Genomic DNA, 23822 nt, shown 5'->3' with positions numbered 1-23822 from the left:
TATATTTGACACTCAATTCCAAACCCACCCACCCTATACAAAAACAAACATGCATTCATCCAGTTTTTTTATCATTCAAGCCATCTGGCGATTAAGTATATACATGTGACACAATGGGTAGTTATGGACCTAACTACCATATAAAGGTTCAGTATATATGTGTAATACTTTTGGCAACTATTGACCCCAACAGTGGTTCTATAGATACATACAGAAGTTGGCAGCTACCAAACCCAACTACCATCATATCAAGTGGGACAGCTATACAGTTGAAATTATCAAAACAAAGGTTTCAACAGTAAAAAATATTTTAAAACAGTAAATAGAATGTACCTGACTTCAACAACAGAATGCATTTTATCACATGGCTATATAAATATGTATGTTATCACATGGCTATATAAATATGTATATTATCACATGGCTATATCAATATGATTATTTCTGAACCCACTTTACATTAATATTAATAAAAGTGTAATTAAATCACAAAAGATAGATTAAAAAGTCTATTTTCTAAGCCCACAGACTATCTTTGTGCCTTTCTGTACAATCTATAAAAACTGATACTTAAATTATAACATCTTTGATCAATGCAATAAATAATTCATGTTTTGCTAATCTTGCTACAAAAAAGAGATGTTTCCATTTCTTTAATAAAATTCATACAAATTCAATATTTCTAAAAGAAATTCTATCATTACAAGATTATGAAAATAAAAAATACAGACTGATTTTAGGACTGTTCCATTTAAATATACACGGTACAAAGGGAATGCAGTATTTTAAAAATATATCTCAGGGTACTTTGCACAGAGTTTGTATTAAAATGATAAGAAATTTCTAAATTGCATCTATGGGTGAGTATCCCACATTAATAGTGCTTTCCCTGGGTCCCATTTATGTTCTACTGTTCTACTGGAACAGCCCTTTACCATAATTGCTGAAAACAATTAGAATTTTTCCATTACATGACAATTATCAAGCATTACTTGGATAGACCCTGTTTTCAGCAATGGATAGATCTGATAAATTATCAGATTTCTGAATGAGATCATGAAAATAAATTCAGTCAAAAGGTATTATCCCATATACTAAACATTTCCTAGATCTGCAATAAAATGCCAAAATTTAAGATGAGTCTTTTTGGATGAAATTACTTTGACAAAAATGCTGTGTTTGATAATCATTCGCTATTAATGCAGCTAAAACAGTAACAATATCAACAACAATAATGATAATAGATACAATTTTAAATAACTACTTACTGGTAAGCAGAATTCTTCAAAAGCTGGTTTCACAAAATTTGTGTACTGATTCAAAATTTGCTCAAGATCACGTCCCCTTTCTTGAGTATCTCGTAAAACTGAAACAAAATTTGTCTTTCCAATGAATAAAGGCAAGGTAAGAATGTTTTAATGGCAATTCTATTTTGTGCGATGGTGTTTATATATTTACAAGCACAGATTAGTCTGTTTCACAAAAGCTGAGTGCTCTCTTTAGTTATTCTAATCTTAAGGTTTGAAACACTAAAATTTCTGCGATGGAGTTACCACATTAATATAATTACTACATCTGTATGGAAAATAAGAATGAGCTTTGTTTTTAAAAGTGAAAATTTAAAACATCAGAAGTGCAGTACTGAACAGAAGAAAATAAGTGAGTTCATATTTTCCCGTTCAAATGTACATAATTTTTCCAAATCTATTGTATATTATTTTTTTTATAACTCTGAGCTATTCTAATAAAAAAATCATCTCCTTACAAAATGTATAGAGAAAAAAGTGGTATTTATCTTTGCCACTGATGCCTTTTTCTCTGACCTGCAAGAGTTATCACTAATAAATTTCTTTACAACATCATATTCTGACATCAAAGATGCAATAGAGGATTATTTAAAATTGCAACATAAAAGATAGTATGAATTGATTTATATATCTGAATTATTTATTTATTCAATACTGAAAGAGAAATATAATTCAAGCAAACTAGTACAATTTCTGTTAATTGGGGGAGGGGAGGGAATACTCTACCATATGCATATAACACAACTGAATATTCAAATATGCATTGCCACAAGCTGTTGTGCAGTATGGACATGTACTACACAGTTCCCATGATAACAACAGTTTATTAAGAATATGTTTAGCTTAAAATGGTGAAACAATGGGACTGAAAGCCTACCAACCCTATAAGAAACAATCAGCCTACCAACCCTATAGGAAACAATCAGCCTACCAACCCTATAGGAAATAAGCAGCCTACCAACCCTATAGGAAACAAGCAGCCTACCAACCCTATAGGAAATAAGCAGTCTACCAACCCTATAAGAAATAAGCAGTCTACCAACCCCATTGGAAACAATCAGCCTACCAACCCTATAGGAAACAATCAAACTACCGACCATATAGGAAACAAATAGACCACCAGCCTTAATGGAAACAATCAGGCTACCAACCCTATAGGAAGCAATCAGCCTGCCAACCCTGTAGGAAACAATCAGCCTACCAATCCTATAGGAAACAATCAGCCTACCAACCCTATAGGAAACAATCAACCTACCAACCCTATAGGAAACAATCAGCCTACCAACCCTATAGGAAACAACCAGCCTACCAACCATATAGGAAACAATCAGCCTACCAACCCTATAGGAAGCAATCAGCCTGCCAACCCTATTGGAAATAAGCAGCCTACCAACCCTTTAGGAAATAAGCAGCCTACCAACCCTATAGGAAATAAGCAGCCTACCAACCCTATAGGAAACTATTAGCCTACCAACCATATAGGAAATAAGCAGTCTACCAACCATATAAAAAATAAGCAGCCTACCAACCCTATAGGAAGCAATCAGCCTACCAACCTTATAGGAAACAACCAGCCTACCAACCCTATAGGAAGCAATCAGCCTACCAACCATACAGGAAACAATCAGCCTACCAACCCTATAGGAAACAATCAGCCTACCAACCCTATAGGAAACAATCAGCCTACCAACCTTATAGGAAACAACCAGCCTACCAACCCTATAGGAAGCAATCAGCCTACCAACCATACAGGAAACAATCAGCCTACCAACCCTATAGGAAACAATCAGCCTACCAACCCTATAGGAAACAATCAGCCTACCAACCTTATAGGAAACAATCAGCCTACCAAACCCATAGGAAACAATCAGCCTACCAACTCTATAGAAAACAATCAGCCTAGCAACCCTATCAGAAACAATCAGCCTACCAACCCTATAGGAAACAATCAGCCTAACAACCCTATCGGAAACAATCAGCCTACCAACCCTATAGGAAACAAGCTGTCTAAGCAGTCTAATGCTCTGTTATCATATGATGATGAATTGATAATATCCTAATTCTCTACTACAACAAACATGATAAATTAATTCATTTCTATGGGAATCAATTTATTGCAGTTTTGCAATAAAAATAAAAATACATTTGTGGACTGAAAAAGAGCCCTGTTGTTTCTATAAAAGGATCATATTTTCACTGCATGTGTAAATTCATGATCTGTAGTAACCATGCAAATTCATCCAATTCGGTTTTAGTTTGGCATTTTACGATGCAGCAAAATAAGTTGGTTATTCAGCACCAAAGCTAAAGTCCCTTACTCAGGGTTGTTGTTGTTGTTGTTGTGGGGTTTAACGCCATTTTTCAGCACACGATAGGCTATACATGGCGGCCAGTATTAATGGTGGAGGAAGAACCCGGAAAACCCCGGAAAGAACCACCGACCCACTCCCTTACTCAGGGATACACCACAGTTGCTGACCCAGGCTGATCACAATGTTTGGTGCATGCCGAACCACATTCAACATGCAAATGCTACATTTTCTGTGTTTTTGACCTCGAATTATGACATGTCTGTGTTTAATATATCCAACAAGTGCAATTAAAAAAAAAATCTTTGGAATTAATTTGATATTGTTTTTAACTGTTACATAACCTACATGATGAAAAAATCAATAATGAAACTGGATATACTGCCTGAACATTTGCATAGAAACAATCAGCCTACAACCCTATAGGAGGGGACCCAAGTGGCCGAGTGGTCTAAAGCACTCTCCGTCACTGCCATCTCACCTCCGTCTGCGTGGGTTCGAGTCTTGGATTCAGCCAATGTGGGTATGTGAGAAAGCTTGCCAGTAGCTTCTCGTGGGTCGGTGGTTCTTTCCTGGATTTTCCCGGGTTCTTCCTCCACCACTAATACTGGCCGCCATGTGTAGCCTATCGTGTGCTGAAAAATGGCGTTAAACCCCACAACAACAACAACAACAACAACCCTACCGGAAACAATCAGCCTACAACCCTACAGGAAACAATCAGCCTACCAACCCTACAGGAAACAATCAGCCTACCAACCCTACAGGAAACAACCAGCCAACAACCCTACAGGAAACAATCAGCCTACAACCCTACAGGAAACAATCAGCCTACAACCCTATAGGAAACAATCAGCCTACAACCCTACAGGAAACAATCAGCCTACCAACCCTACAGGAAACAATCAGCCTATCAACCCTATAGGAAACAATCAGCCTACAACCCAACAGGAAACAATCAGCCCACAACCCTACAGGAAACAATCAGCCTACAACCCAACAGGAAACAATCAGCCTAACAACCCTACAGGAAACAATCAGCCTACCAACCCTACAGGAAACAATCAGCCTAACAACCCTACAGGAAACAATCAGCCTACAACCCTATAATAAACAATCAGCCAACAACCCTACAGGAAACAATCAGCCTACAACCCTACAGGAAACAATCAGCCTACAACCCAACAGGAAACAATCAGCCTACAACCCTACAGGAAACAATCAGCCTACAACCCTACAGGAAACAATCAGCCTACCAACCCTACAGGAAACAATCAGCCTACCAACCCTACATGAAACAATCAGCCTACCAACCCTATAGGAAACAATCAGCCTACAACCCTATAATAAACAATCAGCCAACAACCCTACAGGAAACAATCAGCCTACAACCCTACAGGAAACAATCAGCCTAAAACCCTATAGGAAACAATCAGCCTACAACCCTACAGGAAACAATCAGCCTACAACCCTACAGGAAACAATCAGCCTGCAACCCTACAGGAAAAAATCAGCCAACAACCCTACAGGAAACAATCAGCCTACAACCCTATAGGAAACAATCAGCCTACAAACCTACAGGAAACAATCAGCCTACAACCCTACAGGAAACAATCAGCCTACAACCCTACAGGAAACAATCAGCCTACAACCCTACAGGAAACAATCAGCCTACAATCCTACAGGAAACAATCAACCTACAACCCTACAGGAAACAATCAGCCTACAACCCTACAGGAAACAGTCAGCCTACAACCCTATAGGAAACAATCAGCCTACAACCCTACAGGAAACAATCAGCCTACAACCCTACAGGAAATAAGCAGATCAAAGACTTACAGAAAATGTAGCATTTGCATGTTGTTTTTATTTACAATGACAAACTATGCAGTCGCCTGAAAACTTGAAACAGTTTTTCTTTTAAAATAAAATGTTACTAATTAAAGTTTGGAGATATTTAACAGACATGTTCCATATTTCAGCCAGGATGTGCCTTTGTGTGATGTGTGTAAAATATACACCATGTCCCAAACAAATATATTTTCAATTGCTAAAAGTGGCACAAGGCACATTTTTGAACTTGACTTTGACACATCTGCACCAACAAATCATTAAATACACAAATTTCTCAATGCTTGTTGAAATGAACATTAACAAATTCCATCAAGTGTTCTTTTCCTATTGCAACTATGCTCAGCCTGTCTCCCCGTTCTCTTATATATATATTCAGACTGGGAATCAGCCATGGCTTAGAACTCTAATAACCTGGATGGAAAAATGAAATAAAGTTTTCAAATAACATACTAGGGTAAGGTTCACCTCAGTTTTATTAACATCTGCTATAAAAGAAAAATTTGGAGTCTGCAATTTTCATAGGTCACATGCTAACAGCCACATGATGCAACCTTGGCAAAATGTCATATTTTAAGGGTAGCAAAGTTTTACTAAAAGCAGACATTTAATGGTTGATATTAGATTTCATTTCCCCAGTATCATGCTCAAGCCATGACAACAATGACCATAGAGATGATAACTGTATTAAACAAGACAGAGAAATCCACCCATGTCAAGCGAAAAAAGATTAACTGAAACTGAAACTTCCAATAAAGACTTGACTTACAAGATGGCAGAAACAATGAAGAAAACTTCATGGAAGTGTTCTAAGTAGGCTGGAAATATGATTCACATGAAAATAAATTATACTGCAACAAAAATAATTCATTGATGACTGGATGTCAAAACTTTAGGACAGTGTGATCCAACTATAGGCCAGCAAGCCAAATGTGGCCAACTGGTCATTTTTTGTGGCCCATGATCATATAAAAAGTCAGTTCTATAATTATAGTTTAATTACTGTAATCAGTATTAAATATGGCCAACATACTTCACATTTTTGGTCCTCTGGGCCCACGCTATTGAAGATGTTGGACCATTCTGCACTGGGACCTAAACTTAACTAACCATAAAAAGTGCAGGAACCATCAGCAAGATATTGGAGCTGATGCTCTGAGCAGCAAATTTTGTCATTACAACAAACAATGCAGTCACTAGGAAGACAAACAATGATAGGAGTCGTGTGTTGTGTATGTTAGCTAAGGAAGGAATAGCAAGCATGGATTTTTTTACTGATTTTTGTCATTTATAGGGCAGAGAAGCTTTAGGAATTTAGAACAAGGTAAAAATGAGACATACATGTCTTGACAGAGTGCTGGGGAAATTCAAGAGGCCATTTGCAAATGTAATATTATCAAGTATCAATCAACAGCTTCTGAGGTGATCATTGTTAGCCATTTCAACAGATGAAAGCACTGATATTTAAGTTAAAGAGAAGCTAGTTGTGAATGCCTGTGTGATCGATGAAGACCCTTGTGGTCAGAAAACCTTTCTCTTGGGAAATATACCGATTGTGGAGCCTCCTATAACTGCACAAGACATATCTGATAAACTGAAAGCCTACAAAGAATCAATGGGTCTCAATGCTGAAACTATATTCATTTATATGCCATCAAGCTTCTGTTATGGTCAGTAGAATAAATGAAGAATCAAAGAAGTCAACTCTTTTTCAATTAATGTTCATCATTTTGCACTGTTCACATAAAAAGTAACTGATGATGTTAACATATATGTGTGTGTGATTTGGATTTTTAACGCAGCTTTAACAATTTTTCAATCATATCACTACGATGTCTGCAATGTGGCAGTTTATAGTTGATATCTAGCACTGAGGCATCATGCCGCAGACATGTAGCATGATGTCCTACCCAGTCACATTATCCTGACACCAGGCCAACCAGTCCTAACACTAACCTCTTAGTGCTAAGCACCTAGAGAAGCAGCCAAAAATACACTTTGAGAAGTCTTTGGTATGACTCGGCCAGGGTTAGAACCCGCATCCTCCTGCATTTGAGGCGGATGCTCTAACCACTAGGCCACTGGAGCAGTCTGTTATCGTACATTGGAAAGACTTTCCAGGAGACATGAACTGATAAAGTCTACTATTTAAAGAGACCCCATGACAGAACACCACAATTAAGAGCATATCTGACACTTTTAGAACAAGAAGACATTAAACTATGGATGTCAATGAGATTTATTTATTTGCTTTTTATGAGGTATTTCATGCTGTTGTCATAGAAACTTCTTGCACCCTTTCAGCACCTAAAAAAACCAATTAAGAAGGAAAAGATAATTCTAACAAGTCTTTCAAAGGGACTGACACTTTACTGGCCAAATTTATTTTCCAGGAATTCAAGCCAATACCATTGGCACCATTTTCATTTAGGTTCAACAATAAATCATAAGAAGTATTCTGGTGAAAACCCCATGTTGGTGTGACTTTCCATTTAGAAAGATCAACAGTGACAGCTATATCAGATATCAGACTGGTACTATTTTCATTTAGCACCAACTGGCAAGCATAAAAGTCTTTGGTGAAATCACAAAGTTGATATGACCAGACATCTAAACAAAGTAGGAACAACAACATTTGTATTTTCACTTCAAACCAATGTCTCTACGTGTATTTAATTTGTATTGTGTGCTTGACTTTTGTCAACAATAATGATTGCAATGGATCTCTCCTTCCTTAGAATAACTAAACTAAAATATCAACTTGTTTGCATGCTACAGAGTTCATTTTGCCATACCTCTGCGTGATAAACGAGTATCTGCATCCGTGTCAACAAAAAGCTTCATGTGAAACATGTCTCGAAGCTCCTGGAAATAGAACACTAGGATTCCCTCAAATAGAACCACATCGGGTGCATATATCACTTCCTTCTCATTTTTTCTGCAGTGAAAAAAAATAACAGGAGTATAAACACATGGACATAAATTAGTTCCTACTCAAATGATTATTCCTAACATTTTGGTTATCTTCTCAGAAGGAATATCCACAATCTAGCATATGCCGGCCATGGTAAGTGGTTAGAGTGATGAACTCACAAGGAAGAGGTTATTTTATTTTAATCCTACCAAGATTCGCCTAGGTGGTGGCTGTAGCCCTTTACTCTCATTCTTGCTACACTACACTCATTAATGCTACACTACACTCATTAATGCTACACTACACTCATTCTTGCTACACTACACTCATTAATGCTACACTACACTCATTCTTGCTACACTACACTCATTATTGCTACACTACACTCATTAATGCTACACTACACTCATTCTTGCTACACTACACTCATTATTGCTACACTGTATGATGTGCAGTTAAATAGCAAAACAAACAAGCTTCTACTAATTGACCGATTCCAACCTTCATCATCATACACATAGTCTTTACATTACAAAATTGTATCATGAAAAAAAATTAACTTTTGGCAAAAACCAGGTCACTTGATAAATCTACTAAAATGCAATGCATGTTAATCCTTGGTGATTTCCTGAACCTTATGTATGAAACCATGGAAAAATAAGAGTGCAATCTGGAAGCAGGATTTGATTTTCCCTCTACTACCAAGGCTGGATAAATATTTTGTGCAGAATTAAATTGCTGGGTACCAATAAACATATTAAAATTGGATATAATACTTTGTAACTGAATTTGAAGACTAAATTTCCATGCAATCTGCAAGACACAGAAATAAGGATCATGGATGACCATACACTTCTGTTAGTAAATACATGATGGGAACAGTGTTTCAACTTCAAAGGCATTACATGTCTTTGAACAAAGCTGACATGTCAATAATGGGTTGACACTTTCTATATCTGGTCATGGTGTGTTCATTTTTAAACCCTAGGTACAAAATGCAAGCAGCTGAATTAGCTACCTCCTCATCAAATACATAAGAAAAATTGTACTTCACGATAAACAGTCAAAAGGAAAGCTTAAAGAAATCTTTGTATAAAACCCTTTTCAACCAGAAGTTATGTGTATGTGCATGTGATTTTGTTTTTAAAACAGCTTTCAGAACAATTTTTCAGTCATATCGCTACGATGTCTGCAGTGTGTCAGGTTACAGTGATGCCTATCACTGGGGCATCATGCCTCAGACATGTAGCATCATCTTCCACTAAGTCACATTATCCTGACACCAGTCCGACTAGTCCTAACACTAACCTCTTAGTCCTGAGCATCAATCGAGGCAGCTGTTAGTACCATTTTTATAAGTCTTTGGTATGACTTGGCCGGAGTTCGAACCAGCAACCTCCTGCATCCGAGGCAGACACTCTAACCACTTAGGCCATGAAGCGGTCCAGAAGTTATGAATAATGAATTTATACAATGAACTGTTTGAATAGGAAATGATGTTATTTGCTGAAAATAATATTAATAGTTTTCAAAAAAAGGATGATAATGGTATTTAGTGCATGGCATTTGTTCAAGAACCAAGCTTGAAAGATGAACCTGCATTCAGAGTTTGCATGATATAAAGGACAATTTGGACTTTTCTGCCAGAACACAAGATTTGACTAAATAATTTATGTACTAAGTAAATGATCATGTAGGCATAAATATCATGCACTATTCACAGTGTGAAAATGTTTGCCAGAGAAATCTTAGAAAGATTTTGGAAACTCTTTGACTCTTAAGTCCCCACATGCTCTGACAAGCTTTACTCAACAAGTCATGTCTGACCTCTGTACAATTATTCTGCCTCCCCTTCAACTCTTCAATTTGACCTTAAAAGTCCAAAACAAACTGGCCACAAATCAGCCAAACTATTTCATGTTTTTTAATTGGATGGTTATCCATTATCAAGAGCCCCAAGTGGGTCTGAAATTGCTTACTTGACTGACATCCATCTTACATCCAAAAGCACTTAGTAGTTGACCGAGAAATCTGAGCCACTATCAAGTTACATGTTGAAACTTCTCCAGTGCTGTTTATTCCAAATGTAAGGAAAACAAATGTTTTAAGGGTTCTCTTGTTTCTGCATTTTTATCCATATATTATTACACATTAGTATAATTATTCCAATACTAAAAGTCCCCTATGCCAGGATGTTTGGTGTTATTCTTAGTCAAACTATCATCAACATTTTTTTAAAAAGATAAAGTTGTGCAACTATTTGTCTAATTTTAGTAACAGCAGCCATGTTTTATGGTAGAATAGCATGTTTCGTATAAATCTTAAACATGTTCAAAAACTAGGACACATTACCAAATTTGGTTAAATTCTGTTAAGCAGTTCCATTTTTTTTTCAGTAACAGTGGTTAAGTGATTCTATTATTTTCTTAATTTTAGCAACAGCAGCCATTTTTAAAGACAGATTGGCATCATTTGTAAAAGCCTAAAAGGTTTTCATGCCAGGCAGCTTTAAAACGAGTTAAATAAATTACAATCTTTAGTTTTGTAGAAGAAATTGTTTTAAGGTTTCACTATTTTTTAGCAACAGTGACCATATTTTGATGGTAGATTGGAATCATTTGTAAAAAAAAAATTAAAGGCCATCATGCCAGGATGCTTTCCTTTCAAACTCTATTCAGTGGTTTTGAAAAAAAATGTTAAAGATTTTATCTGTTTATAATAGCAGAAGCCATATTTCATGGCAGATCATCATGTGTATATTTTGAAAGGTCTTCATGTCAGGATGCTTTATTTCAAATGTTAATGAAAAGTCTTTTAAGGCTTTTTTATGTTTAGCAACAGTGGCCATATTTGAGAGCAGAATGTTACAAATCTGAAAGGTCTTCATGAAAGGATATTTTTTGTCAAGTTAGGTCAATTTCTATTATTTTATTTTGAATCAGAAGTCATCTATTTTACTTTTAGAAACAATGGCCATACTTGAAGGTGAATCAGCATCATCTGTAAAATATTAAAATGTCTTCACGCTAGGATATTTTTTGACAAATTTGATCAAATTTGTTCTCTGGTTTATGACAAGAATTTATTTCTCATTTTAGTAAGAGTTGTCATATTTGACTGCAGATTACAATAATTATTTAGGGCCAAGTAAGCTAAAATTAAAAACAAAAAAGATCATAGTGATTGACAGAGTACTTGTAAATATGCATAAAAGTATTTGGAATGTTACAGGAAAAATGTTGAAATTACTGTTAAGAAACTGAACATTATATTAAAATACAGTACAATATACATAGGTGACACAAGCATCTAAAGAACCACCTGAACCGTACATAGCACATGCACACAAAACAATGTTAGGTAATTCCACAGTACATGCACACAAAACAATGTTAGGTAATTCCACAGGACATGCACACAAAACAATGTTAGGTAATTCCACAGCACATGCACACAAAACAATGTTAGGTAATTCCACAGTACATGCACACAAAACAATGTTAGGTAATTCCACAGTACATGCACACAAAACAATGTTAGGTAATTCCACAGTACATGCACACAAACCAATGTTAGGTCAACACAAAGTTTGACATTCACCTTGCATAAAAAGAACAAAATGATGGGTGTGAACAGTAGATTGGTAAGCAGGCCACTGTAGTTTGTCATGCACTGACTGATTGACAGTCAATGAAATTAAGAAAAATTCCCATGATCTTTGTAACTTTTACCTGGAATTTGTTATATAATCATAGCACGGGACCTCTGCTCTCTTTCCATGGACAATGTCCTGCATTGTCTTCATCATTAGATCACAATCAAAGGAATCTAAACAAAAATTAAAGTTTTTGCGTGAATTTAGCAAGGTGAAAATTCCAGATGAAAAAATTGTTACCTATATCTGCTATCAAGCTGGTGTATACTAGGATAAGTCTAAGTCATTTTACAAGTATACAATCCTGAATACAAACAAAACTTTGAACCTCTCAACACAAAACAATATGAATATGATCAACACACATATCTCTCATCAAAAACTGATTGCAGTATCAAATACTAGTTTACAATGTTGCTATTTTTTTCAAAAATGCATATAACCAGATGTCCGTGAGTAGTGATCTGAGTTGATAATATTTTAAAATGCTTGAGCGAATCGGGGCAATTAACAATTTCACTGGTCTTTCAGACATGTAAGATTTTTTTATCATTTATTTTACCTGTCATATTTATATTAGTTTATACCTATCATATTTGTATAGCTTGCTTTGACTGTATTAACTTTTATCATAAATATAAAATTATATACTTGTATAGAGGTGATGGTTAATTTACTCCATCAATGCAAATCTGAGGTTATTGCATAAATCAAAATTGGCATCAATCAAAAGTAATGTAAATGCATGTATGTGTGCTGTATGCAAGTCACAACACATAGCACCAAAAAGGATGTAAAAACAAGCACAGCAGTGCAAATTTAATACTGTTTCTTCATTACATTGTTAAAATAATAGCAAACAAATCGAACTGGTATAAATCAAGCATCTCCTGAAATTAACTAAACAAATGGCAATTAGCCAGATCAGGAAGTGCACTCACATTTACTACTTTTCTACTGTGACTTAAAGCAGAGGCACAATTCAACATAGATGTTGAAATTATATAATTATTTTATAACCAGACACCTTACAACAACAACTGATAATAATAACAACTGAATGTCTTCGAAAATGGAGATTACTTTTCAATTCAAACACAAACATAACTAACGAGAAGGCAATATCAAAATCTATTACTGATGGACATTTTTTTTTACTGATCCAAAGGATTAGTATTATTATGGAATTAGCTGCTCTTTAAATAAATTTGCTGTCTAGTGAATTAGAATTCATTTCAACCCCTGATGTATGCACCAGAGTACAACATACTTTGAACCTGTAAAAGTTGAGGTAGGTAAGGCATCACAACAGAGAGACAAACAAACATGACAATATCTGTTTTTCTTTTTTTAAGTTTTCCTCTTTAGTTCAAATACCTGGGTGATCAAAGTTGTATTGTCCTTTTGCTGCCTGCTCCTTTTCTTCTGCATTGAGTTCCTTGTAGAAGGAATCCTGACTGATGATGGCCACTTTTCTTTCCTTGTGATCCACATCATCCTCTCCCAGCTGTTCCATTATCTTCTTACAAACTGAGGACTGCATGACAGGAAAGAGATTAATCATGCTTATATTGTAGGTCTGACATATTCATACATATATCAACAAGAGTTATTAAAAACAACTATGTTCAGGGCACATGAATGCCAAGCTGATGCAACCTAATTTTAAAGAGATGATCTTACACTCATAAAGAAGCAACCTTTCACAAAGATTACTTCCCTTGGTAGAAGAATATCACTGCCATGATGCTGTATATTAGGTGGTACAATATCACCAAACAACACCATATACTTGATCACAATAAAACTCATATTGTATGTTTTGTGATCTGTGAATTCCTTTGATGTAGAATGTGGATATACTACATGAAATATCAGATGAAACACTACAGAATTCATTACTTTCAACCAGCCAAGATCAACTACCAACTGTCCAAAGATCTTTTTATAATGCCATGGATATTTTTGTTCTTGTCAATTAAATCTGAAAGTATTTCCTGGGTAAAGCTTGATGGGTTATTTTCTTTATAAGCAAGAAATATATAATATTAATTTAAAGATATTTGAGACTAATGGTACTGAATATATGGAATGTCATAAAATAATGTATTAGTTTAGTGATGTCTAGTACTGGAGCATCAAAACACAGACATGTAGCATCATGTCCCACCCAGTCACATTATCCTCATATACCAGACCAACCAGTTATCACACTAACCTCTTAATGCTGAGCACCAAGCATGACAGCTGCTAGTACTATTTTGTAAGTGTGTGTCTTATGACTCGGCCGGGGTTCGATCCAATGACCTCCCACATCCGCTCTTACCAATTATTGGCCACCAGAGTACATTTTGAGAACTAACTAAAAGAGGTTTTTTTCCTCTTTGACAAAAGAGGCCCTTTTTGACTGTAGATCAGCATCACTGAATAAATTTGAAAGACCATTATATCAGGATTGTTCCTGTCAAATTGGGTCACATTTTGTTGTATAGTAGCTTCTGAAAATATGTCAATGTTAGATTTCACTATTTTTAGCAACAGTGGCCATATCTGATGGAAGATAGCATCATCTGAACAAAAAAACTTACAGCCATCTATGCCAGGATACTTCCTATCAAATATCAACCAATTTTTTTAAAGAGGTTTTCTATTTTTAAAAAACGTCATTTCAAGGTTTTTCTGTTTTGTAATGGTGCCCATATTTCAAGTGAGATTGGCATCTCCTGGGCAAATTTATAAGACCTAAAGCCAGAATTCTAACTGTCAAATTTGGTGAAGCACTGTGGAGGAATTTTTAGAAGTTATTAAAGGTTTATCTTTTGTAATAACAGTGGCTATGTTTGATCATCATCATCATGCCATGATGCTTTGTCAAATCCAATCAAATTCAGCTCAGCATTTTGTCAACAACAATTATGAACAGACAATGCCAAAAAAAACCTGACAGCTTTATGGCCAATTGATCTAAAATCCTGCAGAGCTAGAAAAGTAGCTTTCTGTGATCTTATCAGCCACTAATGTGATGATTGCCCTTAATGTAAATACAATACACCCATCTAATGTCATGACTATATACATATATTAAAAAGTAAGTAAATTAAACACAACACAAACAAAATGGCTGGTTAGATCACCATATCCTACTTTTGAAAATGATGAACAGCACCCTCCAAAAGGAATACACCCATCATGTTTCATGACTGTAACATAAAGCTATTTCAGAGAAAAAACTAAGCTAAATGCAAAATCTTAACATAATCCTTCAAGTATCTTAACATAATCCTTCACATTGATCTAATGATTTCCTTGGTTGTTAGTACCCTCCATGGTGAATACACCCATTAGTTTCATGACTACATAAAACAATTTCAAAGAAACTGAGACAATGCAAAACCTTGATGTAACCACTGAAGTACAAAATGTAAGTCATTGTTAAGGCTGCAATATTTACACCTGTAAACAGCCAAGTCAAGTTTCCTGTGGCTGCAAACATTTACAAAATTGAAAAATGTGATGAGTAATTTTCCACTCCAATTAAATGACATATTTCTACATATCTGTTTAAGTGGACTTTATAAAAAGGGTTTGTTCTTCTTAATTCTTTTCTAAAAGTATGCATGATTTTCACAATGAATGTGGCATTGTCAGGAAAAAGGCAAAGTTAGCAAGAATGAGTATATTACACTGCATTACACATCTGGTTTATTGACTGATAATGCTGATGATGCTCAGAGATAAAATTTAAACTACTTATGTTTTTTAAATATATGTTTGTTAAAACATTGGAGTAGTAATATTTTATTGTGAAGAAACACCTTTTCCAGTTTGTAAACCACTGTTCAATTTTGCAGTGAAAGCGCTCCATGCAAATATCATCACAGTAAGTCCAACAGCATTATCAATTCTTCCTTTGGTACATATTTAGGTAAGAAACAATATCCCAGTAATTTATTACCTAAATTTTCAGACATATTCAACATAAATATATCTTACATGCTAAATCCTGTCATAATAGAAGGTAAAAGACACAACAAATGAAGCTCTCCAAGCACCTTATGGTAGTTGTGTTTGCATGTGTGATTTGGCTTTTAATGTAGCTTTAACAATTTTTCAGTCATATCGCAACGATGTCTGCAATGTGGCAGTTTATAGTGATGTCTGTCACTGGGGCATCATGCCGCAGACAAGTAGCATCACATCCCACCCAGACACATTATCCTGACACCAGGCCGACCAGTTCCCACGCTAATTGCTTAATACTGAGTGCCTAGCAAGGCAGCTGAAAGTATCATTTTTATAAGTCTTTGGCATGACTCTGTTCAAACCCACAACCTCCTGCATCTGTGGTGGATGCTCTAACCACTAGGCCACTTGAGCGGTCTAAAAACGATAAGCGTGCAGACAAAGTAAACTTTTAAAAATTGTATGTATTTATTATTTAGTAAAAATAATTTCTATCCTTTCATGTCTTGGCCCTGTTTTATTACTTATCTCAGTATTGACTGTTATTAAATATTTATATCAAGTTAATATCAGCAGTAAATGTTCGATGTCCACTTTTCCTGGCATAATTTAGTACCTGTAAAAAGTCCATGGGATGAACAATTTTCATCTGAAGTTTATTGATGACATTTAAGGTGCCAAGCATTCGGGACTGAATTGATCTGATTAAGATCATGTATTAGCACAACTAATGGCTTACAACAAGTACATGCTGATTGTAGCTACTACTCTTGAACATTCTACATAATGGTTAGCACCCATGGATGCAATGATATGACCATTTAATTTGGGGAGGGCAGACATCATAAATATATTGGTATATCAAATTGTGATGCACCCATGGCGTAATAATACACATATACGAAAATTCTTGCAACTGTGTGCTGTCATTACTAGGCCTAAAGATCAATGATGAATTTCCACTCATTAATTATTAGTGAAATATGAAAATAATAAAAAGTATTAATAATCCCCATTTTCTAAATGAATTTAATAATCAAAATCCTTTCTTCTTTCCTTTCCCCCCATCACTCTCATTCATAAGGGATGAAATACGCAGAAATCTGGAGTTTGAGATAAAAAGAATTCATGCTAGATGAAAAACTTGAAACTGAACTTACACCAAGTAACATACAAGAATATGGTTTATCTTTTCTTTTTGGGGGGGCACCAGACAGATGCCCCCCCCCCCCATTTCCAAAAAAAAAGTGAAAAGTGTTTTATGTGTAAGTGTATCCCCCAGGCATGTTGCTTGTTTTATTTTTATAAAAAGAATTTTCAATCAAAAATTTAATTATTTTAAATTTTTGATGGGGTATTTATATTTCCGAGTGTTATCTATAGGGGTGTTCATCCGAGCCAAGTTTCTTTCACCTAGCTCGAATTCGCTCCCCTAGTTTGTGTTTGTGACCTTTGCTAGAGGTCTCCTTAGTCTCGTGTTTGCTATATGTGTATTGCTATGTGTGTGAATGCTATATTAGTTTCCATGTTGAGACAGCACATCAGTAAAATTTCCCCCGTTTGCCTTAGTACTAGTTTTTATTTTATTTTTTATTATACTTTATTCATCATTTTTGAAAGGGCAACTGAGCGGTGTACTATTTTCAATAGAAAAAAAGCCTATTGTTTTATGTGCATGTTTATATGTGTCGCTCATCGCATAATTTTGAAATGAGGCGGGCTGTGCTTGAGTGAGGGTCCATACTTTATTTATTTGTCGTATTTCACCCGACTCGCGTTTTGGCCCCCTCTGTTATTTTTTGTGGCCAAATTCCAATTTATATTAGTAAACTATACAGTACGGGAGCTGTATAGTTGAGAGAGCAAGAGTTAGAAAGAAGTAGAGGTGTTGTGTTTGTTTTTGTGTTTTGCATGTACATTCCATATGGGGTGTTTTTCTTAGGCTCTTTTAAGGGCCTTTCCACTTCGCGTGGCGCCATGTGATATAGCCCCATTACGTCATTACCTCTTACTTTCCCCATACAGATACCCTGTCCTTTTGTATATTTAAAGGTAAGGAGAATATTCCCTAAGGATTGTTTGATATTTATATATAAACACATGCAAACTAATAAGTGTTTAATGATATATTAGCCACCTCCAAGGAGATCAGGGTGGGAACGAGGTCTTAGCCCGCATTTATGTTAGAGCTCGTAATGAGCGCTATACCAAGGCCCCTTTCTTATCCCTACTTCCTGTTTGGTATTTAGTAAATAAACACATGCAAATTTATTAGTGTTTAATGGCATATTACATTTATATGTTTGTTTGTTTGTTTGTTGTTGTTATTTTTGGGGGGGGGGGGGGGTAAATCTATTTTATATTTAATTTTTGAGAGATATCAAGTGATTTTTACTGACTTTAATTAGTCCATAATTTTTTAATTTTAAACAATTATATCGGTTATGATGGCCTATGTTAGTTATTTTGTAATTGTTATTACCTGGCCACAGGCCATCATTGTTTTTGTAATGTAATCTGTTATCTTAATTATTGTTTTTTTGTCGAAATTCCCATCCAAATATAGAATGTTTCCTTTGATATCTCTCTTTTTTACATATCTCCATAATCAGTTTAATCCGGTCTTCCTTCCTTCTTTCACATTGTGTGATGGCATGATATTTGGTGAAGTTGGATGTTTTACACATGGGACATTTGATTATTGTGCGAATCATCCTTCTTCTCAAGGCAGTCTCGCCTGTTAGCCATGCATTATGCAAATATTTAAATATGAGACTTTGTATTTTAACTGATCCGATGTTGTCCCAGTGCCTCCACACTCTATCCCAATCTATATGGATATTTTCCTCCTCTACTTTTGTTTCTTTTATTTTTTGCTTCATATTCCCTAATCCAGTCACATGTCTTAGGTATGTCCTTTTCCCAGAGTTCCATTTTGTCCCTAAACTTGCATAAAAGTTCTTTTGTTTGTCTGAAACGTCTAGGTACTTCTAACTTTTTGCATAACTTGTTATTTTTATAAACATCTTGCCTGTTCCTTAAGGTGAAGCCATACCAATATACATGGACTTTTTGGTATTGTCGGTAGTCTTTTGAATCTTATAATATTTGTATATTTTTTTTTAATGGGGCATGGTAAGGCTAAGCCCCCTTTTGTTCTGGCTCTATATAATGTTGATTTTTGGATGTAATGTGTCTTGAAGTTCCATATATAGTTTATAATTTCCTTATCTATCTTATCTAAATTTTTATTTTTTAAATCTGCGGCGTTTATTATATAGTTCATGTGCGTTTTTGTTACTTGTGCAAGCTCCATTATGCATAACGGCGTTAGTGCCCAGATTTCGATATTCTCTTTGATTTTTTTTGTATATATTTTTGAAGTTTTCTCTTTCTTCGTTTTTCCCAAAGAAGATTCCTAAAGCTTTAACAGTTACCTTGATCAAGTGTGGTGGTAAACCGGGGTGGTTTCCCCTCCAATTCCCTATTTAGTATTTCTGTTTTATGATGATTTATTTGCGACCCTGATGCTTTTCCAAATGATTTGTGATGTGATGTGATTTTGATTTTTAACGTAGCTTTAACAATTTTTCAGTCATATCACTACGATGTCTGCAATGCGGCAGTTTATAGTGATGTCTAGCACTTGGGCACCATGCCGCAGACATGTAGCATGATGTCCCACCCAGTCACATTATCCTGACACCAGGCCGACCAGTCCTAACACTAACCTCTTAATGCTGAGCGCCAAGCGAGGCAGCTGTTAGTACCATTTTTGTAAGTCTTTGGTATGACTCGGCCAGGGATCGAACACACGACCTCCCACATCCGAGGCGGACACTCTAACCACTAGGCCATCGGAGCAGTACTCCAAATGATTTGTATTCCCTTTGCAGGTGTTTAAAGGAATTTTTGGTCTTTTATGAAGTTAGTACAGTCATCGGCATGTTGGAGCATTTTGAAATCCTCTTTCAGATTGGGGATTTTTATACCTTCGATATTTATGTTATTCCGTATTTTGATACTTAGTATTTCAATTGCTATTACGTATAGTAGCACAGATAGTGGGCAGCCTTGCCACACTGATCTTTGAATATCAAATTTATCCGTGACAGCGCCGTTTACCTGTACTCTAGCTGTTATTTTATTTTACAGGATTTTAGTCCACTTTTGGAAGTTAAATCCAAATCCAAATTTCTCTAACACCTTTTGGGTATAGTTATTTTCCAATCTGTCGAAAGCTTTCTATTGGTCAAAAAGTACCATAGCACCTTGTTGACCTGTTTCATTTACATAATCAATTATCGTTCTTATATTTAAGATATTATTTTGCACATTTCGTCCCTTCCCCCCACACAACTGGTTTACATTTATGATTTCATTTATACATAATTTAACTCTATTTGCTAAAATTTTGCTTAAAATCTTGTAATCTATATTTAGGAGGGAGATGGGCCTCCAATGTTTTAGGTTTTCCCTATCCCCTTTCCCTTTGTATATAATTGTTATTAACCCTTCTCTCATTGTTTCCGTCATCATGTCATTTTTTAAAAGAATGTTATTATATAAATTTTCCAGAATTGGCGCTCACTCACTTTGGAATTTTTTTTATAGAATTTCACTGTGAGTCCATCTCTCCCTAGGGATGTGTACACTTTCCTCAGGATTTATCTACAGTGTTTATGTAATCAATGATACAAAGTTGCAACAGGCTGTCAACTATATACAGTAAATTTCTTAGTTAATGGTTAAGAGGCACACATACTCTAATGTATTTAATGATTTGTTGCTGCTGTTTCTTAAACCTATTATAATCTTCTCAACAGTGATTATTATTAATTAAATATTAAAATGTCCAAAGGCCACCACCATCCACTCTCTGGACTATCATAGCATGATGCGTGTGAAAATCCATGAAAAGACAAGTGTAGAGGACTTTTGCTCGTGTCATATGATGATAGTAAAAATTAAGCCAAACCAACCAAAGGAAGAGACAAACAGACAGACAGACAATTTGATGGTTGGTAGTAATGTTAATTAAATGAACAAAGGACTGATGATACCAGAAGATATAATCTTTTGGCAGATTAATATTTAGATAACTACATACAGTAAAAGAAGACAGGAAAAGAAGTCATATGTAAATAAGCAAATAAGTCATTTTATAGAATGTATTTCAGGAAAGTTTCAGAATTCTCTTCACTATTTTCAGTATAGACCAAAAATGGTATGTTTGAGAGCCATCAGATTTCAGGTATACGTACAATATGAATGTCAGTCAAGGGACTGGGTTGACAGGAAAAAGACCAATATGACAGGCCCCATTACATGGCATCATGTTTGCCATGTGCATTTTACCCAGTGCCAAATGTACATGAAAAATTAACACTCACTGCATCTTGCTTAGTCTTCATGCAACAAGATAATTACAATGCAAGAGATCAATACTATACCAATGATGTGATCTATTGTGTGTAAAATGCAAAAAAATTGCAGATATTAGCTCATATAAATGCATTTTCTGTAAAACAGACAATCAGTTTTTTTAAAAAGCTAATAATCAATAATGTTTCACTTATTATGTACAATCCGTGATATTTGGCTATACCACACCCACCCACTATGCTAAGCCTATGCGTATTAGTTATGTGCAAGCAAGAAGGGGATAACTCTAATATGCCTTTGAAAACTAACATTAGGCCCAGAGATAGAAACAGGTTTCTTTTTGCACCATACACTAGAGTGATAATGTCTTGCATGGAATTATTGGGGTTTTTTTTATGTTAAGTAGAAAACCTAAATCTTGCGTATCTCGCATTATTTTAATTTTACTGCGTGTTTTAAGGTGAACAAGGGCACTACAAAGTATTTAGATTGCATTTCATCCTCTTATTCAGCCAAATATGCTCTCCACACATACAAATGTAGAAAGAGCAATGATTTTACTATTTGAGATTTTTTTTTAAATTTTAGCTGATGTGTTTTGCGTGAAATAGAGTTTTTAATTAAGTGGGTCAGACATGTAATCCAAACCGGAATATGCACTGCCAGCATGATGAAAGTAGGAAGGGTACTTAGTGACATCATTCTCAAGGTGTGAAAATGTTACAATGCAAAGTTATATAAACCTTTTGACTAAAATCAGCACACCATCTGGCAGATTCATAACTTTTCAAACACTAGATACGCAATTTTAATAGGACTGATCACCAGCTTACAAATTCAGAGGTCTTGCAAGGATTTTAAAACTATGAGTCCTGGACTCCCATTCTGGTAAAAACAGGAGTCCCACCATCAAAAGTTGCAGTCCCTTCTTTCCTATAGAATCAACACAGATGTGAGTGCATCTATTTTTAGATGGAGAGGTTTTTGTAATGTAATCACTCACTATAATATAGCTTCATTACAAAAGTCCATTGACAGGATTGCAAATTTATGGTTTATTTATTTGTATACGCACTTGTAGTAATTTTATGCAAATAAATAGTATCTGATTTGCTGTTTTTTCCCTTATTTTCGCAAGTATGTGTCAAGTCAGAAAACAGCTTAGACCTTAAAGCGCATCTCGCAAGTTCCACAACATAGCATTGTCCCATACGTTTCTGACCTACATAATTTGCATTATAAAGGTAAATCTTTAATAAAATAATACCTAGGCTTTGGTTTCAATGATTTGTATATTTTTTCTGAATACATCTGCCAGACTTAGCAAAGTCCGCCATTATTTCCCGTTAGGCCTACTGGTTCACTTACAGTTTCAAACTAATTTTATGACAAAATAGTGTATAAGAGGCAGTCAATAAATATCCAGATCACCGAATTTGATCTTAAAACACAAGTTTGTATGTTTTATCATCAAAGGATATCGTGCAGGAAATTGATAGTTGCTACCTTACTTGGAAGGGCTAATGGTCAATTAGCTATCAAAACATAATGCTTGTGAATGGGCAAGAGTTTGTTTGTCAATGTAATTGATATAAAAACTAGGCCTAGCTACTGATGCCTTGATGAATACATTTCGCTAAAACACAAACTAACCGGGCTAAGGCGAGGGGCATTAAAAAAAAAAATGGTGTGGTCAGTCAATGTACCTCTTAAATAATCACAGGGCAAAGTCGTTTTCGCTTTCCTAACAGAAGAAGGCGAAGTTTACATTTTTAGGCAACTTGTCACCCACTTATGAATGGCATTTTGTCTAAATCTCAACATGTCTTGATTCTGAGGTCACGTGCACTGCTTATTCAGCTACACAATAACGAAAGCTAAAGTTTTTTATTTGATGTACTTTTATAAATGACCACATGTACATCTCTGGGTCTTTCTGCCTCTGAATTCAATCACTGTAAATATCAGTACATTTTCCCACCTGGCCACCAGTCAAAGCCTTTGAACTTGCTGCCCAGCTATTGCATCATGTTCTTGTTTAAGTACTCTTATAAAATGGCAACATGAATGTACATCAAGGGGTCTTTCCGTCACTGAATTCTGTCATTGTAAATATCAGCACAGCTAAATGAGCAACACATTTTCCCACAAAGCAGGTGGTTGATGCAGGACTAGCAAGTCTTTCAATTCTGCCGCACACCTATTACATGCGTACAGAGGACTCCCGCCTCAGTGATTTTCTGCGTCCCTGATCAAAAATTGGCATCCAAATATGAGATCTCTGAAACTGGACTGCTACTTTGGTGATTTTCAGCTCCAACCAACATTGTTATAAATATGACTTAACCCTTCATCATCTTGCTTAAATGTCATTAAATATAGTCTCTATTTTTAATTTGTTACTCAGTGTTTAGGAACATATATCGGTGAAACTGAAA

At 35.4% G+C, this 23822-nt stretch overlaps 1 protein-coding gene across 1 annotated transcript in view; it reads right to left on the bottom strand.

The window, feature by feature from the left end:
• LOC149778347 (uridine-cytidine kinase 2-B-like) overlaps window positions 1–23822 on the bottom strand; it is a 38837-nt gene that overhangs the window by 13389 nt on the left and 1626 nt on the right. Inside the window, exons 2-5 of the mRNA XM_089939168.1 lie at window positions 13414–13573; window positions 12113–12209; window positions 8263–8405; window positions 1269–1366 (exon numbers count right to left, since the gene is read on the bottom strand). Coding sequence (XP_089795294.1) covers window positions 1269–1366; window positions 8263–8405; window positions 12113–12209; window positions 13414–13573 — 498 coding nt within the window. The remainder of the gene's footprint in view (window positions 1–1268; window positions 1367–8262; window positions 8406–12112; window positions 12210–13413; window positions 13574–23822) is intronic.

Source organism: Sinohyriopsis cumingii, chromosome 17, assembly GCF_028554795.1.
Source record: "Sinohyriopsis cumingii isolate HCF-2022 chromosome 17, ASM2855479v2, whole genome shotgun sequence".
Taxonomy (NCBI): Eukaryota; Metazoa; Mollusca; class Bivalvia; order Unionida; family Unionidae; genus Sinohyriopsis; species Sinohyriopsis cumingii.
The sequence above is the reverse complement of the archived record's forward strand: the minus strand, read 5'-3'. Positions and strand labels throughout refer to the sequence as shown.